The sequence below is a fragment of the Lytechinus variegatus genome, chromosome 3 (genome assembly GCF_018143015.1).
Source record: "Lytechinus variegatus isolate NC3 chromosome 3, Lvar_3.0, whole genome shotgun sequence".
In the NCBI taxonomy this organism is placed as follows: Eukaryota; Metazoa; Echinodermata; class Echinoidea; order Temnopleuroida; family Toxopneustidae; genus Lytechinus; species Lytechinus variegatus.
Window position 1 is genome coordinate 60802003 of NC_054742.1, and position 26892 is coordinate 60828894.

Here is a 26892-nt window from a genome sequence, read left to right on the forward strand (position 1 = left end):
ATGACTGCAAATAATAATACTTCAAATATAACCATATTGATAGTACAACAAATCGCCATGACAATACAAAGATATCTACTTCAACTCAATAATATGTCTTTTTGCCAATATTTACAAACTCACGCAAAAGTATAAGAAAATAAAAACCATTTTGACATTCCCCGTAAGCGTGGTCAGCAAATAAACTATGTTTAAAGTTGATGATAGCTACATGATTTACAACATATATACCTGAGCATCAACATTTAGCACTGCGTACATAACATGGACAATACACTAATATAACATTACTTTTTTCATGTGTAAAATATAAAGTAGAAAATGAATATTTACAACCATCTGTTTGATAATCCTAATATCAAATGCACTACTTGTATAGAAAAGCAAAATCGGTTTATAAATGCACGCACGCTTAGTCTAAAATAACTCGGTGCTCGGTCTTAATACCAGATGTGTAAAAACCATTCGGGCTAATTCTTACTAAGTTCATCCACTTTTCTTTTGACTAATTGATGGTAAGTCTGATTCCCATGACCACTTCATTGGGGGCAAATTGTGTGTAATTACCAGGTAGTCTTGGCTGAAGTGAAAATGAACCAAAGTACAGTAGAAGGAATGGAGTTAGCCAAAATGGATATACACACTACGAAAAGAGTGGTATTAAAAGCAACACCACCGAGTTAAAAGGAGACTACACCAAGCATTTTAAACCAGTGTTGAAAACAAGGTGTTAGTTCAACACCTCTGTGTTGATATAACACATGCTGTTCGTTATTCTAACACTATTTTGGTGTGCTATTCAAACCCAATCGTGTATTGTCAACGCATGACGGTATTTTGTTCTCACAGAACACCGGTAATTTTACAGTGTAGATTAATTTGTTACTAGGCCTAATGGAAGTTACTCGAACTGGTAAGTCATGGAAGTAGACAAACTGGTTGAAGGCAAGATAATGTACACTATGTGAATTTGGACAACGTTAAGAGTTGGTTGACAAGATCAAGCGCGATCGTACAAATATTTTCGAGACAGTCAAGTATAAAATTTATAGTGCTGGGAAAGGGGTGTCTTAGTTCCCCATTAAACATTTCAATTAAAACATTTTATATTATAGGTTGAAAATTAAAATGTGAGGGAAAAGCAATCGAATATGAAAGGGTATCGTCCGACGTGTGGTAATTTTTTTTTAGGGGGTGGAGGGCGGGGGAGGGGCGCCACGTCATATGTTTAGGCAATAGATGTAAAATTGCAATGTATAAGTGTCACTTTTAAACGCATCAAATTAGGCCCACTGGATACTTAAAAATTGATCGGTAGGTCAAAACATTTCAGTCACATGATGTGACTTTTTAAACGTCAACCTGACTTAAATCACTGCCAAATGTCAGAATGGCTATCTGTTGCAGTGACTTGATATTTAGAATGCTACTCAAGAGTTGCCCTAGATACCATGAATTATTCCAAGATACATGAGCCCATCAAAGACCATGTTAAGATGATTATATCTTGATATCCTAGTTATACCCCCCCCCCCAAAAAAAATGATCTTTCTTCAATTTAACGGTCGCGAGACTTTGGAATTGGAGATCCTTGGTCAGGGAAAATTATAACATTCGCAGGACCCCCTGAAAAATCTTTGGGGTACTGCCCCCAGCACCCCGCTTCCTAGGGCCATGTTGTCGAATATAATGTGCAAGAGAATGAGCAATGCTCTGACAATGGACTGTTGTTGGTCCATGCTCTGAAAATGCAAACGAAAGGAATAGTTATCTACATAAATCATAATCTAACTGTCCCAAGTTACGCGAGCACATAACTATTCAAAATAAATTGCGAATCAATCAATATGGCATTCATTATTCAAGGAACAGCCCCCATATTGGCAAGTATTTCGTTACTTTTTGCAAATCGCTTTGTGAAACATCCACCGTGCCCACATGACACTCCTTTCTGCAGCAAGTTTGCCTTGAATATATAAGAAGAACTTTAATGTGTAAATTTTACACATGGTTTCCGTTTTTGGTTTTCACTGAAAAAAAAAATTGTTCTATGTTTTGAAGATCATAATTCGCTTGATATTATAAGCTTGATTCCCGTTCGACGATGTCATCCTCTGGCATCCGAACGCTGATGACCTCAACACTTCCTTTCAAGAACTGTTGCCGAGTCTCTATCGTATCTCCATTCGATGACGACTGCGAGGACATGGTCGATTTCCAATCCGACTGCGATCTCGGCACACCTGTGGGGGTAATGATTATTGAATCTCGATAAGTGGTGGAAAATGTTTTTAGCGTACACTCTTTGCTATTTATGGTTGTATGCGTCCAATGTGCTGAGCATGGCTGTACGCAGCGGAAGGGGGGTGTAGGCGAAGTCCCCCCCCCCCCGAAATTTTAAAAACTCTATTTTTTTTTACTACTTTGATTTAATGCACCAAAATGGTGCATAATCTTTTCAATATCACTTTAGAATTTGCAAAAGCGCTCCATGACAAACTCGGTCGCTCCACTCCCTCACTTTAGAGGTTCTCTGAAAATTATTAAGTGGCTTGCACCCCCCCCCCCCCCTCGGGAAAAAATTATGCGTGCGGCCATGATATTGAGTAAAATCACGTAAAAACATATTAAAACTTACGCATTGGACAGGCGATGGGGCTGAAAATGATGGTGATTTTTTTTTAGCAATGATAGGCTATCAATTTGACCATATTTGACAGATATCAATATATCAAAGTTAGATATTTAAGAGTAATATTAACCCAGTCACCAGTGACTAACAACCCATACCACCATCATACGAACACAACATCGACATACTGATGCTTTATTGAAAAGTCTCTCACAATTAAAAGGGACAGTCAATGTTCTTGTTACATACGTTTTTTTAATGACATTCGCGAGAAGGCATATACAGTGAAAAATTTATTAATATTCTGAAGTTTTATTTCGAATGCCTGTGATATCTTAAACATAGATGGCGCAATAGCACAAATATTTCTTAGCCACATTCATCTATATTCATCATTACCAGGGCCCTGGGAACGATTTTTTTAACTGGGAGTGCTGATGTTGACAAAAAAAAAGGTTTCACTTCTAAATGAAGGTCAAGTGAATTCAATTCAAATAAAACATTTACTTTTCTTCCATTTCATCACATATTTTTCTTGTAAACATAAGTTCATACATAAATAAATATGTTATGAAAAATTATTGGTTACATTTCTCCATTTTGTCACACCTTCACGAATTCCTTGAGGTTACTGCCTATACACGCTGCAACCTCAAGGAAAACCAGGGGGTGCTTCAGCACCCTTAGCACTCCCGCTTTCCAAGGTCATGACCAGTACCGTGCACAAATGAAGGCGTATAATGAATTTTCTAGGAAATTAATTTCGCCATCATGGACTTACCTAATAAGTTATGATTTATTTCATCTGGTTTATCACCATTACTGTCTATTCTATGAGAACGTGCTGCTGTGGCCTTTGGAACACTACATGAAAAGAAAGAAAATATTGAAAGAAATGTTAAAGAAATCAATGTTGATGACATTCAGATTTTAGTGCTTTAACACATTGATACGATATAACTCCGTTCGATTCGGTACATTTCTTTTATTTTCGTATTCAATTTTTGTCATATTTACCATCAGAAACCAGTTATCGGATCTGGTCATGATCAAGATGGATGCACAGTTAACATTATAACATATAGTTATGGGATTCAGGGTTGTTCGTACACACTCCACTCCCTGGTGAGTATTTCAGCAAGAGCCTCCTAGGTCACATTCCTGCGCAGTAACGCAAATAAAATGACGGCTTTCGCATCATGAACATGATGAAGGGTACTCATTCACCAACTCGATGGGGAGTAAATGGCAAAGTATGGATTAATGTTTTGCTCAAGCACTCGAATGCTGGGTTGGGATTCAAAAACACGATCCTCGTATTTTCAATTCGAGAGTCAAAGAAATGCACAACATCCTCCTCACTTTATTTCTGAGGCAAGAAAGGGTGTTTTATGCCAATTGTGATAAGCCACGTTGAAGCAGATACGAACCAATAGCGCCATCTCGAGTCCTCAACTACTCATACCTGGCCAGTTTCCTGACCCATAATGCTAATGAATTCTAGTAATATAGACCCACTTGAATGGAAACATGCCGATTAACTACTCAATACATTACAATAATTATGTTACCAAGTAGCAAAACAATTACTTTTCCTCTACAATTATAGGTCAATTTATTCTCTGTTGTATTAATAGATATCTGAACCTTACTTTTAAGACTATGTATTTATAACACACAGTCTATGAGAGACCACACAGTTCACTCCTCCTTTAAATCATGGTAAAATAGAATGTGTCAGAAAGAGAATACATAAAGACCAAGATTTGAAAAGGTATCATAACACAAACAATCCTACATAAGTATGATTAACATGATCAGTTCTGAATATATACCTAACCATAAACCGACTTATAAGAAATCACCTTTAGTGACAAAACACCTATGGAAACAAATAAAAATGACAACTACGTACCTGTATACTGCTTGGGGTGGTCGATCCTTCGATCGTCGAAGGATGTAGATTACTCCTGCTGTAACAACTAATATGACTATAGCAGACCCGACGGTTATACCAGCTATTACCCCCAGTCGGTCCTGCCTGAATGTTGGATCTTCGGTCTGCACAGCAGCAACATTGATATCTGTCAAGATGGAGAAATTGGTGGTTTATTTTCACCGGGTCTTCTCCTCAGATCGGTGGCGGATCGAAGGGGGAGTGGACACGTGCCCCCCCCCCCCTTGAGAGCCATAATAAAAAATTTAATGTAAATATGCCGTTTTTACCCAGGTGTGCCCCCCCCCTTCAGAGTGATGGCTTTTTTTTTGGTTGTCGAATTTTTATTGGGAAAATGTGCCAACCCCCCCCCCCCCCTCCCTTGGAAAAATCCTGGATCTGCCCCTGTCTCAGATAGACCAATGTACCACATGGGATAAACTCATTTGGTCTACTTCCCACTTTGGTATTGCCTAATACCCACTTGGTGTAATTCTTATTTATTCCAATGCCCCGTTAATCAAATTTGTGGAATGAAGCTACGGGCTGGAACAAGTTCACCTTGCCATAGACTAGATAGGGTTGCACGTAGTGGCTAATAGATGATACGGGTATAGCCTAACAGGAAATTAGACTAAATGGTACATGGCAATTAGACCAAACGATGAATAGACGAACTGGTTAAAGACAAACTAGATGTGTGATGTGACGTAACGGAAAGTGGACGGAGCGGGTGTAAACCAATCGGCAATGTATCAAATGGGTATTTTAAAGAAAAAAATTCGGTGGCCCATTTCAACAAAACTAAATTCGTACTAAACAAACTATTCCTGGTTATTAAAGAGAGTAGGGGAAGCCGACTTGCTCCCAAATCCTGATGGCAACAGATATAACATTGAACTAACCTACCAATGCATGTTAAGTCAACATTACTACATTACACCTTTTACTACAGCTGGGTGGAGAATGAATGTATAGAAAAGCAGTGCCAATGGCGCGAGTAATGCAATGAGATTTTAACCCCTGATTTTGTGGATCAAAGTTCGGAGACTTGTCCACTGATCCACAACACCTCGACAGATATAGATTTTCCATTTTAACTGTATAACAGTAACTATACGTGAAAACATGTAATCGTATAAGTTTTGTTTTATATACAATATAAATAGATAGTTCAAAGCCTTATTACAATCCTAATGGGTAGACACCTTTTTTTCAGCGCATCCCTTATCGTGCTCCGATAGAGTTTCCATGTTGTCTTTTTTTACAATCCTGGTTTAAAAAAGTGTTTGATCACCTCCCATACCTGGACAATACCCTGTCTCGTGATCACAGAAGTCTATCAGTGGACAGTCACACATCGAGCTGCAGTTGAGGCCAAAGAATCCATCTTCGCATGTGTCCTGACAGCTATTAATAAGAATAAGAGATACCGAAGCGTCAAAAGAATTACATTCCATACTTGATTTGATTCAAGAAGCACTTATGACAAAGTGCGAGGCATGAATAAAACATGAAAACTAAACGCGAGACACGTGCCCTCAACTACTTCTTATGTAATTACATTGAGACTATCCTATTGCATGATCCATAAGAGAAGCAATTGAACAACTTCTAAATTATGACCTGATAGAGGGAGATGTTGCTTGTACAAATCCTTAAAGAATTACAGATTACAGTAAAGTCTTTATATACTTATGCTTCAAATAATTTGTCTATTACCTTTTTCCTGTATAACCAGCAGTGCAGACGCATGAACCGGTGATGTGGTGACACATTCCGCCATTTTGACAAGCAGGACAGGTGGATTGACAGTTCTTTCCAAAGGTACCATCATGGCATTCATCTTTACACCCTTGACCTGTATATCCTGGAAGACAATCAATGCATCCAAGGATGGGATCGCAGGTTCCACCGTTCATACATCCGCAGGTATGGGCGCAATTTTGGCCAAAGGTGTCATTTGCGCATGGCTTCTCACAGGTAGGGCCAGTAAACCCAGGGTTACAGAAGCAGCCAAGTTCATTGTCACATATGCTGTTCACACTGCAGTTGCATGTCGAAGAACAGTTCACACCAAAGGTGCCATCAGGACAGGAGAGTGAGCAATTCTTTCCTAACCATCCTCCACGACACATGCATCCGACTTCAGGATCACAGGTACCGCGTTGGTTGCATGAGCATACCTCGGAACAGCCGATTCCGTATGTCCCATCTGGGCAGTTTTCACTGCAGATAGTACCTCTCCATCCGGCAGTGCAAAGACATGAGCCATCTACTGGATCACATGAACCGCCATGCTGGCACAAACATTGCTCAGCACAATTATGTCCGAAGAACTTCTGAGTGCATTGACGTTCACAGTATCTTCCTTCCCAACCAGGATTACAAGAACACGACCCATCAGCAGCATTACAACGACCATTAATATCACAGAGACAGAGTTCGGTGCAATTAGGTCCAAATCTGCCTTCTTGACAAGGCATGGTGCAGATCTCCCCCATCCAGCCAGCTGAACATGTGCAAGAACCGTCTACATGGTGACATGTGGCACCATTTTGACATTGGCAGACTAGAGAACATTGGTAACCATAGTTTCCAGGAGAACATCTTTCATCACAGAGATCCCCATTCCATCCTGGTTGACAAGTACAAGACCCATCTATATGATTGCATTCTGCGTCGTTTTGACAGCCACAGGGTTCCTGACACATATTTCCAAAGTAGCCGTTCTGACATGTTTCATTACATCGCAAGCCCATCCATCCAGGAGAACAAGTACAAGAACCATCCATTGGGTCACACTGTGCATTGTTTTGACAAGTGCATGAGTCCATACAGTTGTGTCCATAATATCCAGAAGGGCACGTTTCTTCACACATAGCCCCTATATATCCAGCCTGGCAAGTACAGATTCCATTAACATGGTGACAAGAACCATTATTCTGACACAAGCATACCTCTTGACAATTTTGGCCATAGAGGCCCTCTCCACACTGGTCTCCACATGTAGGCCCATCCCATCCTGGTGTACAGGTACAAGAACTGTCAACGTGATGGCACGTTCCACCGTTTTCACACTGACACTGTCCTAAACATGCACTTCCAAAGAATCCTTCTGGACACTTTTGACTACAGCTTTCACCAACCCACCCTGGCGAACAGGTACATGACCCATCGACGTTACTGCATAATGCGTTATTCTGACATGCGCAACGCTCTCGACAACCTTCTCCATAGAAACCTTGAGCACACTTTTCATCGCATACGGATCCAATCCATCCTGGTCCACAACTACACACGCCGCTGATATGATTGCATTCTGCATTATTCTGACACTGACAAATTTCTTGGCATTCGTGACCAAACAATCCTTCTCGGCATCTTTCATCGCAAAACTGGCCAGTCCAACCCGGAGAACAAGAACATGACCCATCAATGTGACTGCAGGATCCACCATTTGTACACTGACATTCTTCTAAACATTCAGACCCGAAATGTCCATGCGAGCACGCATGTTCGCAAAATTCTCCAATCCAACCAGGTCCGCATGCACACGACCCGTCTATATTATCACATGAAGCTCCATTGTGGCATTGACAGCGCTCCTGGCAATCGTGTCCATAGAAGTTATTGCTGCAGGGCTCACCACAGGTCAAACCCTGCCATCCCGGAGGACAGGAACAAGCACCGCTCACGTGGTGACATGTTCCTCCATTAACACACTGGCACTGTTGCAAGCATTCGCCACCGAATGATCCTACTGGGCACTTCTCTGAACAAACTATCCCTGTCCATCCAGATTCACAAGTACATATTCCATCAATGTGATCGCATATGCCACCATTTTGGCACTGACACGGTTCTTGGCAGTCTTGGCCATAAAATCCACCTTCACAAGGTGAACTGCATGTCACGCCAGTCCAACCTGGATAGCAATTACATGTGCCGTCAATATGGTGGCAAGATCCACCACTTGTACAGTCACAAAGAAGCGAGCACTGGTTGCCATAAAGGCCTTCTGGACATTCTTTTTCACACAGATCGCCCACCCATCCAGGGTGGCACAAGCAACTTCCATCGACATGGTTGCATGTAGCGTTGTTTTTACAGTCGCAAATCTCTCGACATTGTAAGCCAAAATATCCGGCTCCGCAAGGGGAGGTACATTGTTGCCCTTCCCAGCCAGCAGTGCAAATGCAGGTGCCATGTACGTGGTTACATGTTGCCCCATTATGACACTGACACTGCTCTAAGCAATCACGTCCATAACTTCCTTCGGGACATTGCTGTTCACAGGTGTCCCCAGTAAAGCCATTACTGCAGGTGCATGACCCATGTACATGATGGCACATGCCACCGTTGAGGCACTGACATTCATTCTCACAGTTTAATCCAAATGTGCCATCAGCGCAGGAATCAGAACAGAATTGCCCTTGCCAGCCTGCTAAGCACGAACAAGTGCCGTCGACATGATTGCACTCTGCCCCATTTTCACACATACATCTATTTCCGCAGTTAACTCCGTATGAACCCTGCGAACACATTTCATTGCAGATTTCCCCAATCCACCCAGAACTGCAATTGCAGCGACCGTCCACAGGATTGCACTCTGCTCCATTCTCGCAAAGGCAAACCTGCTGACAACCTTCGCCAAAGAAGTTTCCTGGACACGTCTCAGAACAAGTCTCTCCTATCCAACCTGGTGCGCAAGAGCATGAACCATTCATAGCACTGCAACTCCCGCCGTTCAAGCAAGCGCACTCCTCTCTGCAGTTAGGTCCGTAATACCCATTCTGGCAGCTTTCATCACAAATTTCTCCTGTCCAACCTGCTGTACAAGTACATGTTCCATCTGTTTGATTACATTGTCCTCCGTTTTGACATTGGCATTCCTGCGAACAGCCGCTTCCGAAGGTACCCTGCGGACATGGTTGCTCACATGTAGGTCCAGTCCAACCTGGTCCACATGGGCAAGAGCCGTCAGGTTGACATGGTGATCCGTCTGAACAGAGACAATCTTGCTCACATAGTCTACCGGTAAAACCGCTGCGACAAGTACAAGATCCATCAGCAGGATCGCAAGCAGCATTGTTCTGGCAACGGCATCTGAAAGGAGAAAATGAAAATGATTTGTCGGTCGTCTTTTTTCAAGCAATCTCATACCAACTTTGTCATCATCAATTTAATTATCTATTATCATCATTTTAATTATTAATGTTATCGTTATTATCACATGACTATATCTATATAATATTTATGATAATTTGTTTACACTATATACTTTGTTTTGTTTTACCTATGGAAAATATTATATATTGTACATACCTGAATTCATATTGTTTGTATAAATTTTGTTTGCAAATGTCATTGTAATTATTTTCGACCACTTTACTCTGTTTTGATGAAAATGAAAAAAAAAACTTGAAACAAATTGAATTGAAACTATTATCATTATCATCATTAATATTGTCATTAACACTGCTAAATATCATCATTATCACCTACATTGATATTAAAGTATAGTTTGTCTTATGGTTGACATTATGAAAAACAATGGTTAAGTAATATCCAACTGATGGTCAAATATTTCGACAGTAATAATATTGGGAGGTGTTGATCGCTAAAATTCCTTCTTTTTTTTAAAATTGTGCTGTTTGAAAATGTCCATTGATAATCTGATAACAAGAGCAATGTTTTATTCATAATCTTGATATTATTTGGTTGTGTTATTACTTACCTTTGTAGGCATCCCACTCCGTATCGTTCCCTGGGACATCTTTGATCACACGACTTTCCAGTCCAACCAGCGGTACAGGTACATGCACCTGAGAACCGATTACAGGTGGCTCCGTTCTCACAGCTACAGTCCTGGGTGTTAAACGATACAGATTTGAAAATGTCCAGTTAGAACACGAAGATGCCAAATCGAAGGAGATGGTTCATCATGGACTTTAAGACATAGTAATGATAATAATTGCAACGCAGTTCTTGTACATGTATAGCACGTATCACAATATGAAAACGTCCTATGCGCTCCCAAAGGACTTGGATTTGACCTTAGCCAAAAGCCTTTCCAGCGCGTTTGCATTTCAAGGTATAAATTCCAATTTACCTCACCTGGGTTTAGTGCAGCACAATGTGGACCAATTTCTTGCCGAAGGAAATTAGGCCATTGCTGGGGATTAAAATCCACGACTCTGTTTAAAAGTCAGAAGACTAATACACTGGGCCACAATGCTCTATATTATTTGAACAATCCTGATACAACAGTTCTAAACAGAGGAAACTGTTCTCTCTTTTTTTGGGGGGGGGTAGAACGACTTCAATTGTCCGAAAGGTTAAAGTCTTTACAAATGCATTCATGCAACATAGGATCTGACAAGTTTTCCAAACTAAAAATGTTATGACTAAAAAAATGTTCATGATGGTAGCAAAGAAATGACCAAAGAGTGGGGGCGAGTTGGCCCCTTGAACCCCCCCCCCCCTCATGGTAACTATTGGATCCGTCGCCGACTTACCATTAGACAGTTTCTGCCATAATGTGTAGAATCGCACATCTCCTCGCACGTTGCCCCTGACCATCCCTTGTTGCACGAACATTTTCCAGTCACCCGGTTGCACTTGCCATTTTTCTTCTGGCAGGTACACGTGTTAGTACAACCTACACCCCATCTGTTCTTAGGGCATTCTTTAAAGAAGATCAGAAGAAAAGGGGGGTGATTGATGAAGCTTTAAACACTTGACATATTTGAGTCTCAGAAAGTTATTGTATTGTTGCGTATTTATTCCTCAAAATAAAAAGCAGCATAAATTGTTACAGATAAAGGATACTGAATATTCATTATGACGATGCTCGAGAAATTAAGGAGTGAGTGAATAAATGAAATGAACGAACTAACAAATGAATGAATGAATGAATGAATGAATGAATGAAGGTTTGAATAACTGAATTAAACATTATTATCCCGTTGTTTGCCTGTCACTAATGTATTACAAATACAAAGGTTTACAATTAAATGAAATAATTTATTTGAGGATAAATGATTCAACACTGATCGAAAAAAATTATGTTACAATTACAAAACCTGAGAATAAGTAACTTCCATTAATAATCTTGGCAAATAAGCATTCACCGTGCTCTGATGGATAATAGTATCTAATCAAACGAAAGTGTAACTTCCCATTAAATTCGTAACAAAATTAAGAAAATAGAATAAATAAACTGTTAGCCACTTTAAACAAGTCTTCATCGTTGACTATTTTTTTTATTTTCTACTTCCCAAGACGGTTTTCACTAAGAAAATGTCGATCGGTTATCTTCAAAATACCAGCAACAAACGTTTACTTATTTGAAGGGTTCTCACTCCGTGTATGGAGTTCGCACATGAGGGGAGCTGAGATTGTACCCCTCCCCCCCCCCCCCCCCCGATGATTTTCTCCCGACAAGGCCTAGACCTGCACATAATGATCCGATACTCAGTTGAGGGAAGGAAATAGCAATAAATACGTTCATCGCTATCAAACAATTTCGAGACACTATATTTTTTTTCCGGTAGATTTTAAGATCAGGTATTTATAAACAAATTGCACAAAGTTGGTACTTCACCATTTCCTTTGTTTCTAAGCCTTAATGACTAATAAAATTTCACGATAGGTTTTATTGTTTATGCACTTGATTCTATAAAAATGAAAATTTTAGTGCTTTTAACTATTGAAGACTTAATATACTCGTTTTACTCGTGTAACGAAAAGATATGAAACATGATTATTTGCACTGTGGTGTCATTAGAAAAAAGAATTTCGTCGGGGTATGATCTAAATGATATCTGCTCGTGCCTGAGGGTTTAAAAAGGCTATTAAAAAAATCCGTAAATAATAATTGTTTCGAATAAAATGGAAGACTTACTGCGGGTGCACCTGCCGCTCTTTTCCAGCCAACCAGCACAGCAGAAGAGATCTGTAGTCCCGTCTGGATTCCTGAAAGGAGACAGAATCAAAATCACAGCGTTACACCCCACTGTCACGTCATAACGTTATATCTTACCCAGGGGCGGGTCCAGTATTTTCCAAAAAGGGGGTGGCACATTTTTTCGGAGGAAACATTTGAAAAGCAAAAAAAAAGGTAAAAAGGTTTTTTAACCAAAAAGTGTGGATATTACGTGCCCGAAAAAAAATGGACAAGCAAAAAAAAGTCTTCACTTTCAAAAACCTCTGTTTTAATGGCATTTTTACATTACAAATTTTAATTTTGTTTCTTAAAATGGGCCGAGTGTGCCCCCCCCCCCCCCTGGATCTGCCAGTGGTCTTACCGTTACGTCCCATCAAAATGTAACACATCACTTTATATGGTTAATTGTGATGGTATGTTTCATTTAGGAAGTTTTATGAATCAGTAGCCACATTGTGAGTTTTTATACGGAATGAATGAGCCCCAGTTACTATTTCAAATAACTGCTCTAAAATTCAAACTTAAAGGACAAGTCCACCCCAACAAAAACTTGATTTGAATAAAAAGAGAAAAATTCAGGAAGCACAACACTGAAAATTTCATCAAAATCGGATGTAAAATAAGAAAGTTATGGCATTTTAAATTTTCGCTTATTTTCAACAAAATAGTTATATGAACGAGCCAGTTACATCCAAATGAGAGAGTTGATGACATCACTCACTCACTATTTCTTTTGTATTTTATTATATGAAATATGAAATATTTTGATTTTCTCGTCATTGTCATGTAAAATGAAGTTTCATTCCTCCCTAAACACGTGGAATTCCATTATTTTAACATTTTGTGCTTCAGGCAAGGAGGTCCTAATTGTCAAATTCGTAAAAATTGAAATATTGTATAATTCAAACAATAAAAAACAAAAAAAAATAGTGAGTGAGTGACATCATCGACTCTCTCATTTGGATGTAACTGGCTCGTTCATATAACTATTTTGTTGAAAATAAGCGAAAATTTGAAATGTCATAACTTTCTTATTTTACATCCGATTTTGATGAAATTTTCAGCATTGTGCTTGTCTGATTTTTCTCTATTGATTCAAATCAACATTTTTCTGAGGTGGACTTGACCTTTAACAGTCACTGAATTTAAATTATCGATAGTCCCCAAAGTGGTAATGACCTGTTCTGATTTTCATAAGTGAAAGTGTTTCCAAGAGTCGGGTGATTTCTCCTTGTCAGCTTTGTTTGTCCCTCAAGATGAGCTTTGTTGGATACCCAACAGGTAACAAAATTGTAAAAAAATAGAAGGAAAAATCAATGGAATAGCACTTTATACACCCAAGTATTACTGAATTAAAGTCAAAATGGGTATAGGCTAAAATGCATTTTTTTAAAATCATTGTTTTCCATTATACTTCCCCTCTCTCGTGACAAATACAAATGAATTTCACCCATGTTACATCAACATAAATCATTATTATAGACATCATAATGATACACATATTTGGTGGATTAGCATTAAGACAAAGGATTGGTCATGCTGATAGATATCAAATTTCGTATGTTAGCCAATCACTGAAACTTCTCTGTCAATACAAAGTAGTTAACATTTGCTTTGGGGGTTTTTCGCGAAATACTTTCGTCAAACATAAATTTGTTGGGGAATTCCACTTTATATTTTTGTCAGTAAAACTACCATAATAATTTGTAACAACAGGATGAACATGATATCTTCACAAAAATTGATATTTTTGATGTCGATCAAGCATGATGGATGCGGCAGAGATGCGGGTATGAGTGATTCTAACATACATGCTATGTTTGAGACATATAGTGAATACCGTCTTTGCTTGTCTGATACATCAATACAAGTATTTATCGCTTGACATGCTTGATGACTTTTTTTGTAATGGTGTCAAGGAGACGATAGGTGATTACAGTATTGTTGTTTGTTTTGTTTTTTAACTTGTCACCAAATTTTGGAAGAAAAAATGGATCCCGGAGTAGACCCCCCCCCCCTCCCGCTGTGGGAATATAATTTATATAGCCAAAATTTGATCCTCGTGGTCAGATAGTGCTGCAATAAGGTTCTATGTATTACTTGATGCTATGTCATGCAAGCTTTTATGCAAGCTTTCAGCAAGTTCAGGTCATGACGAACAAACTTCGTTTCAGATTCATGCTAACACTTTGAAGCATTTCTTAAACGTTTGCATTAGATTCCAATCATAATTGATTGCGCCCCAATTTACACCAATGAATATCGACAAAAAAATAAATGGTAATAATAACATTTCTATAGGTCTTTTCGTTTATTCAAATTCAAATAAACATTTAAGTTCTTCCATATTCACAAAATACAAATTTTCAATATGAGTTATAGAAAATCATTGGTCATGAAAGTGTTTAGCAGAATTTTCGACAAAGATATGCAAAGCGCGACTTTTTAGGCAAAAGGTATTAAATAGAATTGTTTCTGTATTTGTAAAAGAGAATAAAGGGTCATTTAAAATTAGCCTGACATGTTTGTAAATAAAGATAGTCTCGGCCGTGCTTTGTGATTAAAATGCCGTTGGGAAACACATCTAGGACAGTCGCAGCTGCTGGTCGCCAAACAGATGTTCAACGGTAAACACGACAATCATAATCAGTTTGAAAACGTTCGTTTGGAGTTTACGAATAGATAGGTGAACACTGGGGTCAAGATATTTTAAACACAGAATTTACCATCGTCTAATTAGATTTAAGTTAAAGATATTTCCACGATGATCAACAATGTGGTATCCGCCGGTATGGCTTGATCATGTGTTATGCTCGATCAATGAAACACTAGACGTAGGCTGGAAATATAGTGAAACATAAATATCTTCTTTCTTCCTTTCTAAAAAATAAAATCTTCAGCATTTATACCTTGAAGAAAGGGTGTGTAATGTCCCCTTTTGCGAAAGGATTACTTCATAAAAACCCATCATCATTTTGAAGAGTCACTAAAAGTTCATGCGCTTGTTTGATAGACGTAATATCCATCACGAGAAAGCCCCCTTGGCAACCCCATCTTTCCTGTGATTTGGCGCCCTTTTCCTTGGCGGGAAACATCCGAATTTGCAATAAAGCTGTCCCATGACAACGAACATGAACACATTGATCTGATAAGATGAGCTCATGAACGATCGATTTCCCTAAGTCATTCTAGAATTTCAGTAAATCTATAAAGAAAATTGGTATTTATCTTCATGTTAAGGCAATATTTCAATTTGTACATTCACGTGATGCTTTCATTATGTCATTTCTAAAAATGAATAATCGGTACATTTTGAACAAAGAATGTAAGTCTCTGCCCGTCTGCCATTATGTTCATCATGTTGATGAAAAAACATATCAAGTTATGAGAACGGAATAGCAACTTGATATCAATATCAACAGAACTAAGAATGAAATGTTTCTTTGAAATTTCTTGTCACTTTGAAAATTGATCTTCGAAACAACTTTCACAATTTTAATGGTCATGCTGGCGCGGCGTCACTGACAGGCAAGGGGCGACCCTCGCCACCCCCGGTAATATTTGAAGTTGTGAAATGAGAAGGAAAACAAGAAAAGAGGAAGGGTACGAAGGAAGAAAGATGAGTACAAAGTAGAGAGGTCTGTGCATGTGTCGTGTAGCGTACCTATTATAATTATTAAATCCAGAAAAATTACGTAACTTCATGTCGTCTCGCGACTACTGAATCTCACTCCCTCAAAATACACTGCCACCGTGTCTGTAGCCATGATATGGTATGGGTGCTGTATTTGATCTGAATTCATTCTTAATTTCAGATATTACCAAAATTCGCTGGAGACTACAAGAATGATATAAAATATACGTAAACATAATACAAAAAACATTCATTACTGCATGACTTCATGCCCTGACATAGCAACACAACATTTGTTCGATACTCGGTAACTCATGCCCGCCTTCCTGCTCACTTCTCCCTCTCTCGTTTACTTCCCTTCTTCTCTTCTCTTTTTATAGCCCTTCTTATCTTTGTATTGTATTTTGTGTATTATATATATTTATTTGTCCACAGGCGTATCCCGCCACAAGCATGTGCTTCTAGGGACCTACGCCTTCCTCTGTACACATAAGTTGTATATATTTATATTCTTTATGGAAATTGATTTCATATGAATTCTTGTTAACAAAAATGAAGAAATTTTGTAAAAATGGAGGAAAATAAATGTTTATTTGAAATGAAATAAAGTGAAATGAAACAGATTCCGGGTATGAGCCAAATAGTATTTCCTTACGCAATAAAGAGGTCCCCCCCCTTGTTTATGACTGGTAGATATTTCCTTCTTTTTATCAATAAACTGATTTAATTTGTTGTAATAGATTTTACCATGACATGCATAGTATTGGGGTATTATTCTTTAACATGGTAACAAGTGCATGTTTCTCTTTAATGTGATGTGATGCAATTTGATGATTAGAAAATGTGCTAATTAGGAGTTTGTTCCTTCCTATTTTAATCAAACCATTAACGTGACTAGTCCACAGAGATCTTGTTCCGTTTGTCTTCATGTGCTAGATTGTGAACTATTTTGGGTCTCTTTAATTTTATGCTTCTCCTTTTCCACCTTCTTTTTTTACCTGTTTCCTGTAACATAAATTAATATTTTCATTCTAAGGCAGTGGCGTGGAAAGAAAGAAAAAATTGAGGGAGCCAGTCATGGTGTACGGGGGAAACTTTCTAAAAAGCCAAAATATTTACATTTTTTACAGAAAAATCAAAGTTTGTGATAGACAGGGATAGAGTTTGGTAAAATATTAGGAAATTAATATTATATTTAACTTTTTTACTCCATTTTCTTTACCCTTCTCGTTTCTCTTCCATATTCGTCAAAATTTGGGGGCCCCATCCCCCTATCTGGGGTTCACATCCCAACGCAGCTCCAGCGTCCTTTGGCAAAGCGTTTATCTACATTTGCCACTCTCGACCCAGGTGTAGTAAATGGGTACCCGGTAGAAAGAAATTCCTTGAATGCTCGATGCGCCCGATCAGGGTAGCCGTACTAAAGCCGGGGTAATAGTATGCAGCGCTTAGAAACATTTTTATAAAGCGCTATATAAATGTTGCATATTACTATTTTATCTGTACGCCAGTGTTTAAGTATAGTCAGTTTCTCACCAAGGTATTGGGATTGATATCAATGATAAGATTGATTTATATTTTTACATCACACGTCTATCGGGATATGTGTGTATGTCAATCCTGAATAAAAGTCATAAATAATTGTGAAGATTATTTTCGTATTTCGTATACGAAGTGGCGTAACTACGGGAGGCACGTGTGCCCCTCCCCCCCAAAAAAAATTAATAAATAAATAAATAAAAATAAAAAAAATCGACTGGCCCAAAAAAGGGGGATTAAGAAAGGAGGGAGAAAGAAAGAGAAAAAAAGATGGAAATAAGGAAAATGATAGATTATAAGAAATATTTTGTCATACTTTTATGAAACATAATTTTCTTTAAGGGGCCTATGTTTTCATCACTAATTGTGCTCGCATTTTATGTTTGATGAGATAAATAATCCCGTTCGAAAGTATCCCGTTTTCAAGTCAACATACACTAATTAATGTTTTTCCTCGCACTTCGAGTTTTTATTGTATCTAGTGACACGCGATTCTTTTTCATTACAATTCCTTATTAGGTCCGTTCTTATTAGTGGATTGGTGAAATATAATGCTCTTCATGAATTCCTAAAAACAAATGTCACTTTTTTTTGTCTGAATATCAAATATTTTCAGCTCGCGCTTCGCGCTCACATTATAATTTGGTTAGTTATAGTCTTAATGAATTCCTACAAACAACCCTCAGATTGCCCCTCTTCAGGTCTGAATACAAAAAAGGTCAGCTCGCGATTCGCACTCGCAATATTTGATTACTATATGATGCGTATCACATTCATGATTACAAAAAGTACTTCAGTTGTTTAGGCGTAATTCTAAACAAAATATAAAGAAAGCTCTCGCTGGGCGCTCGCATTAGCTCATTATGGCGAGATATGCATAATTTTCATGAATTAACAAAAATCAGTTCTTAAAATGTCCCTTTGTGGGGTCAATATAATATACCAAAGTTCAGCTTGTGCTTTACGCTTGTATTGTTTGGTAATAGTGAGATAAGTACGTAGCATGATTACAAAAATTTTATTACGAGATACGCAGCTTGTTCTTTATTTAAAAAGTGCTTAAATCATCCAGGTTCATATTATGAAATACAAAATTACATATTTCTTTTTTACAATGACAATCCTTTTTTGAAGAAAAATAAAATAACTGTTTCTTAGCCCCTCCTCTGCTCCACATACCCCCTAAAATATCTAGAACTACCCCAGTGACCTGCCCCCCACATTCCTTCAGGTCATTTTAAAAGTATAACACCTGTTAATGAAATTGATATTTCTAGTGTTGATAACTGTCACTAGTAATGTCAGTGTATTTCTGCCTTTGGTAGTGTATTTCCTTAATTGCCCTCATTTCCTATCATTCTCCTTCGATATCGGTAACAACATTTCCCTTAAATGTCTTATTGTTCAAAATATCGGTCATTCTGTACTAAAATTTGGGATATAGAAACATTATGCAATATCCAGAAAGAATACAGGATAGATATTCCTCTACTTTGATCACCTGTCATAATTTTTTTATTATTATTTATCATATTTTGGGGTATAACAGTAGAAAGTTCTTCTAAATTGCCATCCTGGGGCTTATAATGCGAGGGCTGATTCATTGTTTTATTTGCTCTCTCTCTTTAAGAATTTTGTAAATTTTGATTAGTAAATTTATGTATCGATGGTGTTGGATATTATAATTTGATGTTATCATCTTCTCAAATGCCATACTCCTGTTATATGCTTTACCAATTGAAATAATGAGTTATTGGTACTTTTGGAAACCCATGTGTATAACAGAAGGATTGACTGCACCAACTTGCATGTTTGATCATGATTATTTCCCGCCAACGAGAATCGCATTATGCTTAAAAAAAGATTAAAAAGTTTAACACTGCCCCAGCAATCTCCCCTCCCCTCCTTCGTTGAAGAAATCCTATAGTCGAATCTGCCCAAATTCAAAATTAACTTGATAACCCGACAACCATACAGTTTCTAACATCATCAGCTCAACTCAACCATCATTTATTAGTGGTCTACATTTTAATGAATGATATTAAATCTATTTTTGGTTTTGGTGTCGCTAGATTAGCGTGTCAATCAACGTTCGGTGAATTATTGGGACCAAATAGGCGGTTTGCGTGTGCACTCCCCATCCACAGTGACATATGGTGAATAATAACACAGAATATGGATGCCTTGGATGATTAGGATCGAGATTACTATTTTGCTTGGTCGGGGTGCAGTTCTTCTATCATTAGTTCATATATAATAAGTATCTATTATAATTGAAGATATTAAAAAATGTTCATGACATTATTAACCTGTGGCCAATACAACGGACAATTTATTGAAGTCTGTAGAAATAGATCTTGGTCCTTAATCAGGACCGACTGTCCAGTGTGATTCTCATCATGTAATAAAATAAGGGGAAAAGGGGGGATATGAAGAAAATCGAAATGAAGAGGAAAGGAGATACAGTTGTGTTCAAAACTTAGTAATTAACAACATCAAAAGTTAGTAATTAACAACAAGTGTGATGTCACCTTTGCACACCCCCCCCCCTCACCCACAGCAAACTATCCTAACGCGGCCCCTGGCACTTCCGTGAATTATAATAGACCTATCACTTATTGTGACCAATGAAATAGATTGATAATTACAAGTACGCTTATATAACTAGATTTTTGTAATTGTCATGCAATTGTAAGTTTAACAAGGATGATAACCTGTTATTTTCGTTTCTTTTTTTTTCTTCATTGTTTATAATTATTTTTATCCGCTTCACCATCGTCAGACATTATCATTAATCACTTTTATTATCAGTACTATTATCTTTATTACTCATCGTCATCACCATCATTATGATCATTATCATCATCACCATTATCTTCAATATGATTATCATTAATACAATGGCTGGAAACATTATTGGTATATTAATTTTCACCTATCACTGCACCTATTTTTAATAATTCGCCTTTAATTAAAACACAATAATGATTATAACTTTTCTTATTTGTTAGAGGTTAATCCGACATAGCAGCACTTGGTACGCAAAGTGCATTCCATTCATACTATAATCCTATAACAGGTGATATGACTGGCAACCGTGACGGTACTGTTTAGGGGAGAGTGCAACCACCTCAATAATATAAAAGCATTTTCACTCATTCAAAATTGTTCATCGTATGACTGTTAATAAAAGCAGTCGAGAAATCCCCCTTACAAGTGATCTCTATAATGTCCAAAGCAATAAAAACTGGGCAGCTGTCTGAAAGGATTCTCAGGTATGCGCTTCGCTTTATGACGTTGTACAATTTCAATCAAAGCTGTGTTCAGTTGGGTGGCTGGACGTGCTGGATGGGTGCTTGGATGCATTATGGTATTTCAAAACAAGGAAGACCGGTAAATCAAAGCGAGTTATTCTACCAATGCGATCTGTTCAAAATGAACTCCAATATTGTGTTTAAAGGCGAGAAAGAAAGGCGTGCTCGGACCACGATCGAGGGTCACTTACTGCACATGTATTATGAATGGGCACATTTGGATAACAATTGTTTCCATCAAAATATCGAGAGAGAACATTTTCTGATTGCATTAAACTGCACGATGCGTCATTCATTCAACAAAACACAGTGACAGTAAAATAGAACTGGGACCCGTTGCATAAATAGTTACGAACAAACACATCTTTAAAAAAAAAGAAGATTGATAGTACGACATCCTCTTTTAATAAATTTCCCTGATCATACGTGGCTTATGATATTCATGTATGCTCTATAAGTTTTCGTTAGCCAGTTAACTATTTTTTTGAAAAATGGATTATCAAACATTATCTGTCGAACCTTACCAAGCCAGTACCAAAAAGCTCCTAAACGTTATAAAAATTATCAAATCCAACAATAATGTAAGTTTCTCATGTTGTATAATCGATATATGGTTGTTCTATTTCAATCACTCGAAGATGCGCTTCATCCAAGCAACTGCAGTTAAAAACTTATCAGGTAGCATCTTAGGGAGGTAAAGACCTACCCTATTGCTTGACCGTCAAATGCAACTTGTCTAAATTAGCATCATAATCTAGATCGTCAGTGGAAGCAAATTTCTGTTAATATGACAAATAAAAAAAATGCAGTCAATATTACTTACTCATTTTGACAAACATTGGTTCCTCCTTCCTGAAGTGAAAACACAAGATGTGGCAGACGAGAGATCAGAAGTAGCAGGAGAAAACGATATTCCATGGCGAAACTTTGATGTTTTCCAACTGATAAATCCCAAGTGTCGGCACCTCGTAATGAACAGCTCAATGCAATGACAACGAGAGGTCGCTCGCGCCAGATTTTGACTCGCGCACGTCACAAATTGTCGATCAACCGACAATATCATCGCTGATATCGTTATCACATCGCCTGACTGATTCGGGTAAGCTGAAGTCGTCAGCCAATCAACGCTTCAATGAGAGCAGGTCTCTGGTGTATTGACCAATAAGAATCATCATTTTTATTAGGATAATCCCTTTCGCCCAAGTCGTCGTGGTCTTTCTTTAATGTCATCATAATCATAAGTGTGTGCCTTCATATAAAAGTCAGGCCTTCCAAATTAAGTCGAATCCTGGAATTTACTGATGAGATCACCAAGGTGATGTTTAATGGGCTTTCATTATGTTTTATCATAGTAAACTACAAAGGGACAATTTATATGGGGTGCTTCCCTACCACTAGAAAATTCCAAATAAAAAAAATATTCAACCTTTCAATGGCGCAATAAGCAAAAAAAAGAAATTGAGGGGCTAGACATGCATGGCGTATGCCGGGGGCAAAATTTTTGACTGCGAGCGACAGACCGAGAGTGCAAATATTTTTAACTTTTGTAAAAAAAAAAGTCGAATCATGTGATAGACTTTGACTCTGAAAAGTATTTTACACATTTATTTCACTTTTTCTTTTTCCTTATTTTGTTCTACTTTTTCATGCCCCCTCCCTCCTTTCTCTCACTCTCGCTAAGCAACTACAAAAAAGGTAAAAAGAATACGTCTAGTTGGCCACGAGGGCCTTCGAAGCGATTTGGAAGTAGGTCGGGGCTGAGCCGAACGTTATACCATAAAAACCCTAATTTGAAGGTTTTTTTTTTTTTAAAAAAAGGTAGGGACACCCCTCCGGTCGTGCAGCCCTGAATACCGTTGGCTTAGTTTCTTTACCTGTTTATCATTTTCCTCTATATATTTTTCTCTTCTTTGATATTTCTCTTAATCGGGGGAGAGCCATTATTTCATTGCAGGTACTGCAGCATTCAAACAAAATGTTTATGCATATGTATTGCATTAATTAATTTACGAAGAAAATTTGTACATTTTCAAACTCTTATTATCACGTCAAACTATTTTGTCTTCAACTTCCCTTTTTATCATAATATTTATCGCCATGATCATCAGCATGATTATCACCATTTATCGTCAGCATTATCTATCGAGCTCGAAAATTCTTTCTACGTTTCCTTGTTATTGTGCAAAGTCTTTAGAGGTAGAAAATATTAGTGTTAAGATCTTCCGAGTTTGGTCGTAATATTCATTTGATTTCTCTTAAACTTCTACGACGGGCACAAATTAACGAAATTGTTTCCCCCTTCAAACTATACCTCTTCCCTGTCGGTTTTTTTTTATTCATTAATGTAAACCTCATTTAGAAAACAGAACAATAGGCCTGTAATAGTATGCTTTATTCAAAGTTTGTGTCGGATTAGATTTTGGTTTAGCATTGTAATGAAAAGTACGCTTAGTCGTCGTTTTTTGTCTCTTCGCTTTGCAATCATGATTTATTATCTTATAAGCTTTGATATTTAAAAAAAATAAATGTGAAGCCATTATCGTTACAAAACTTGACTTTGGCTTGTCCTGAATGCATACCATGTTTCGTGTTGTTTTTTGTTTTGGTTTTTTGTTTTTACGGGGGCTTGTTATGCTCATACCCTTTGTGTTAGTTTGTTCTGAATATCCGAATTGTGTATGTATTAAAGTATATCGAATTTGATATATTTTTAATCTTAAGAGACCTTTCCACTATCAGGATCTAAAGCCCCGATCCATCCCAATCATAAGATCGGCGGAGGGCGGGGTAGGACTCGGTTGAAAAAAAAAATCCGCCACCAAATAAAAAAAAAAAACGGGGGAGAAAATTAATGAAAAGGAAGGGAAAGAAAGTACGTATAACATTTCTGGACAGCATATCAAAATCTATTACAAAATGAGATTTTTTTTTATTTTAGAAGGTCAATCTATTTCTTGCTCACGGATTTTTAGTAATCTAGCCCCATAGTCCACGTTGTGCCCCCATAATATTTTTTGCTCTTTTCGCCACTACGTGACTCAACAAATCAATAAGAATTTCACTTTTCAGAAATAAGTTATCTTGAAAAATTATTTTGCTTAAAACTTATTTGGAAAGGGGGTTACTTCTTTTTATTTGGTTTGTGTTGTTTAAATATTGTTTTCCGTTTATGTTCCAGATAGTTCGGCCAGTTATTGTTTTATTATGAATCACAAAAGGCATCTTCTAGCAATTTGCTCTAAATTTCAATGTTTTGCTTTGTTTTCTTTTCCGTTCATGAACTTCATGTTCCAGATAGTTTGGCCATTCATTTTTCCACTAACGTGAAAAGCATCTTCTGACAATTTGCTTTATAAATTTCAAACTATATTTGATTCAACTAAAACATAGAAATGTATCTAATTTGAAGCTTATTTTTTTGGTATGTGGCATTGTGTAAGTATGTGGCATCGATTCAAAGTGATGACAACCCAAATAAAAAAAATAAAAAAAAAGGATCAGGGCCCGTTTCATAAAACTATAACAAATTTGCAATAACAGTTGAAAGCTAGCGAAATCCTCCCAATTTATTGGCTGATTTAATTCTAGAAACTGTGCATTTTTTATTATGACAAGTCCTAATAAAACTAAGAAAATGTTGTTTCAAAGAGTTCAGTGTGGATCAGTAAATTTGTATGTGGGCAATGCCCACAAGCTGAAGCCCTCTTCACACTCTGTTCGCCAGTCGGAGTGCACCACCATCATGACCATAGTTTGGTTTACTTCGGGTCTACTGTCCATCGCATCTATATAGACCCCGTATGGACAGAGGCCTGTAATACAAAGCTTAGCAATCATCGTAGAACCTTTGTGTTATACGGGACCCAGGCAAGTTTAACGTATTTTCTTGATTAAATCATTCACACTGCAATATTTTTTTTCAACACAATATAGGCACTTGACGACAGGGATTGAAATAACTGAGCTGGCAAATAACACGATATCAAACCAATCCACACCCAGACAATGTTTATATCAATATATCCGTATCTTGCACTTGATAGAATATTTAAGAACAATATTGATGACCAGCCAATCAAAAAACCGGAAGCAGGATGCCGTTGCATATAAACAGAATAATATATTGATTGTGTAAAGAATAAAAGTAATTTATTTGATGGTTGTGGGCTAAGGATTACGATGTAGGTCAATGCCTTCTTGTAAGCGATAAATCTAGTATTTCATTCGTTTTAAATGTTTTTAAGTTCTGAAGAAAATCTAAATAAACATCAGCGAATTATAAAATGACTCATGTTTATGTCGATTCCAAAATAATTTATATTGAATTAGCATTCGTGCAAAAATGTGAAGCTATATACTGCCCTCATAGACCAGATACAGTTATGTCGAACAGTCGGTCTCGTGAAACGATTCTAAAATACTGGACTAATAATATTTCCTCAAATTACTGACTTCTTAAACAGGAAAAAATAAGATGAATTAATTTAATTCAACTTATTGAAATTCAAATTTATTCCCAACGCGCAAAAGGAATTGAAAACCGCATGAGAGAACAGCTTTCAAGTTGCCTTGAAAATTATAGGTATATAAGTCCACGTCCATTCACCACAACAAAAAGTTCCCTCATGTAAAAAAAATGAAATAAACATCAAACAAGCATAACACTGACAATTTGATAAAAATCTTAGTTTTGCAGATAACTGTTTTGTGAAAAATAATCAAAATTTGAAAATGTCATAACTTTCTTATACTTTACATCCGATTATGATTAAATTTAGGGGTGGACTTGACCATTAGAATAAGCCACCGCTCCCCCATAAAAAGAGTAATGATGATAATAATAGTAATCGGAGATTTCAAAAAGGTTAAGAAATTAAAACAATAAAAAAGATAAATGAACAAAAAATATTTGTTAATTAACGTAAAATGAGTTGATATCATAATGGTAAGAAATAAAAGCAAAATGATGAATACGTTCGATGTGATCTCTATGCCACTGTAAATTAGATAGTGTTTCTTAATATGCCACCCTCTTCACCCCTGCCTCTGCTAAAAAAGGTAGCTCCTCCCCAATTCTATCTGTTTATTCTGATTTTCTTATAATTTCCTTCCTTTTTGTTAACTCGTTTTGTATAGAAGGAAACGACTAATGAAGTAAAGTGAGTGAGTACTTTAAACGACTTACAGGAGATTTTGTTTATTTATATGAAAAGAAAATGGTTTAAATTCTCCATTATAATTATTCACGCATATTGACCTAGTGACATAATGCCTAATTTATTTATTGTTGTAACTCATCCGCTTGACTTGTAACCCATCTTTATTGAGAGATGAATAAGATCTGACTCATCTTTGAAAGATTTTTTTTAAAAAACTTCTTTGTTATATCTGACATCAAAATTTCAACTAACGGCGTCATCTGTGTATCATTTTTTTTATATGAAAGTGCTACGATATTTTCTATTTTTCAAATTTATTTGTTACAGCATGCATGGCGGATAATATTTAGCTTCTTTATTGAACAATTTTTTCAAAAGGAAAAACGAAACGAAGTGGACAAATTAATCCTTTCCTTCTTAATTGTTTAACATACTTCTCTTTTCTCGTGGATTTTGTCGATATCATTATACATGTATATATAGTTTTTTTTTTAGTTCAGAAAAAAAGTATTTGTTTTATTCTTCTGGCAAAAGTTTAATAAAAGCGCCCTAAATTTGCGAAGTACTATTTCTGAGTGATAAACACTTAACGAAAAGAAAAACTTGAAATAATTATGAATATTTGTTTATTACTTAAGATATCTTCTAAAATATCTAGAGACATACAACAACAAAAAAACGCCCTGGTGCCTCGGGCAAAGTGCTATTTCCGAGCGATAAACACTTA

General features: G+C 37.1%; 1 protein-coding gene across 1 annotated transcript; it reads right to left on the reverse strand.

Moving 5' to 3' along the window:
- Positions 1-306: 306 nt before the first annotated feature.
- On the reverse strand, positions 307-22041 carry LOC121411550 (multiple epidermal growth factor-like domains protein 11). Its single transcript, XM_041604342.1, has 9 exons — positions 21830-22041; positions 12478-12548; positions 11090-11259; positions 10309-10439; positions 6291-9677; positions 5875-5978; positions 4548-4716; positions 3414-3496; positions 307-2243 (listed from the first exon to the last, which is right to left on the reverse strand). Exons 1-9 carry the CDS (start codon positions 21922-21924, stop codon positions 2080-2082), a joined length of 4374 nt encoding a protein of 1457 aa, XP_041460276.1. The 5' UTR covers positions 21925-22041; the 3' UTR covers positions 307-2079.
- Positions 22042-26892: the final 4851 nt, after the last annotated feature.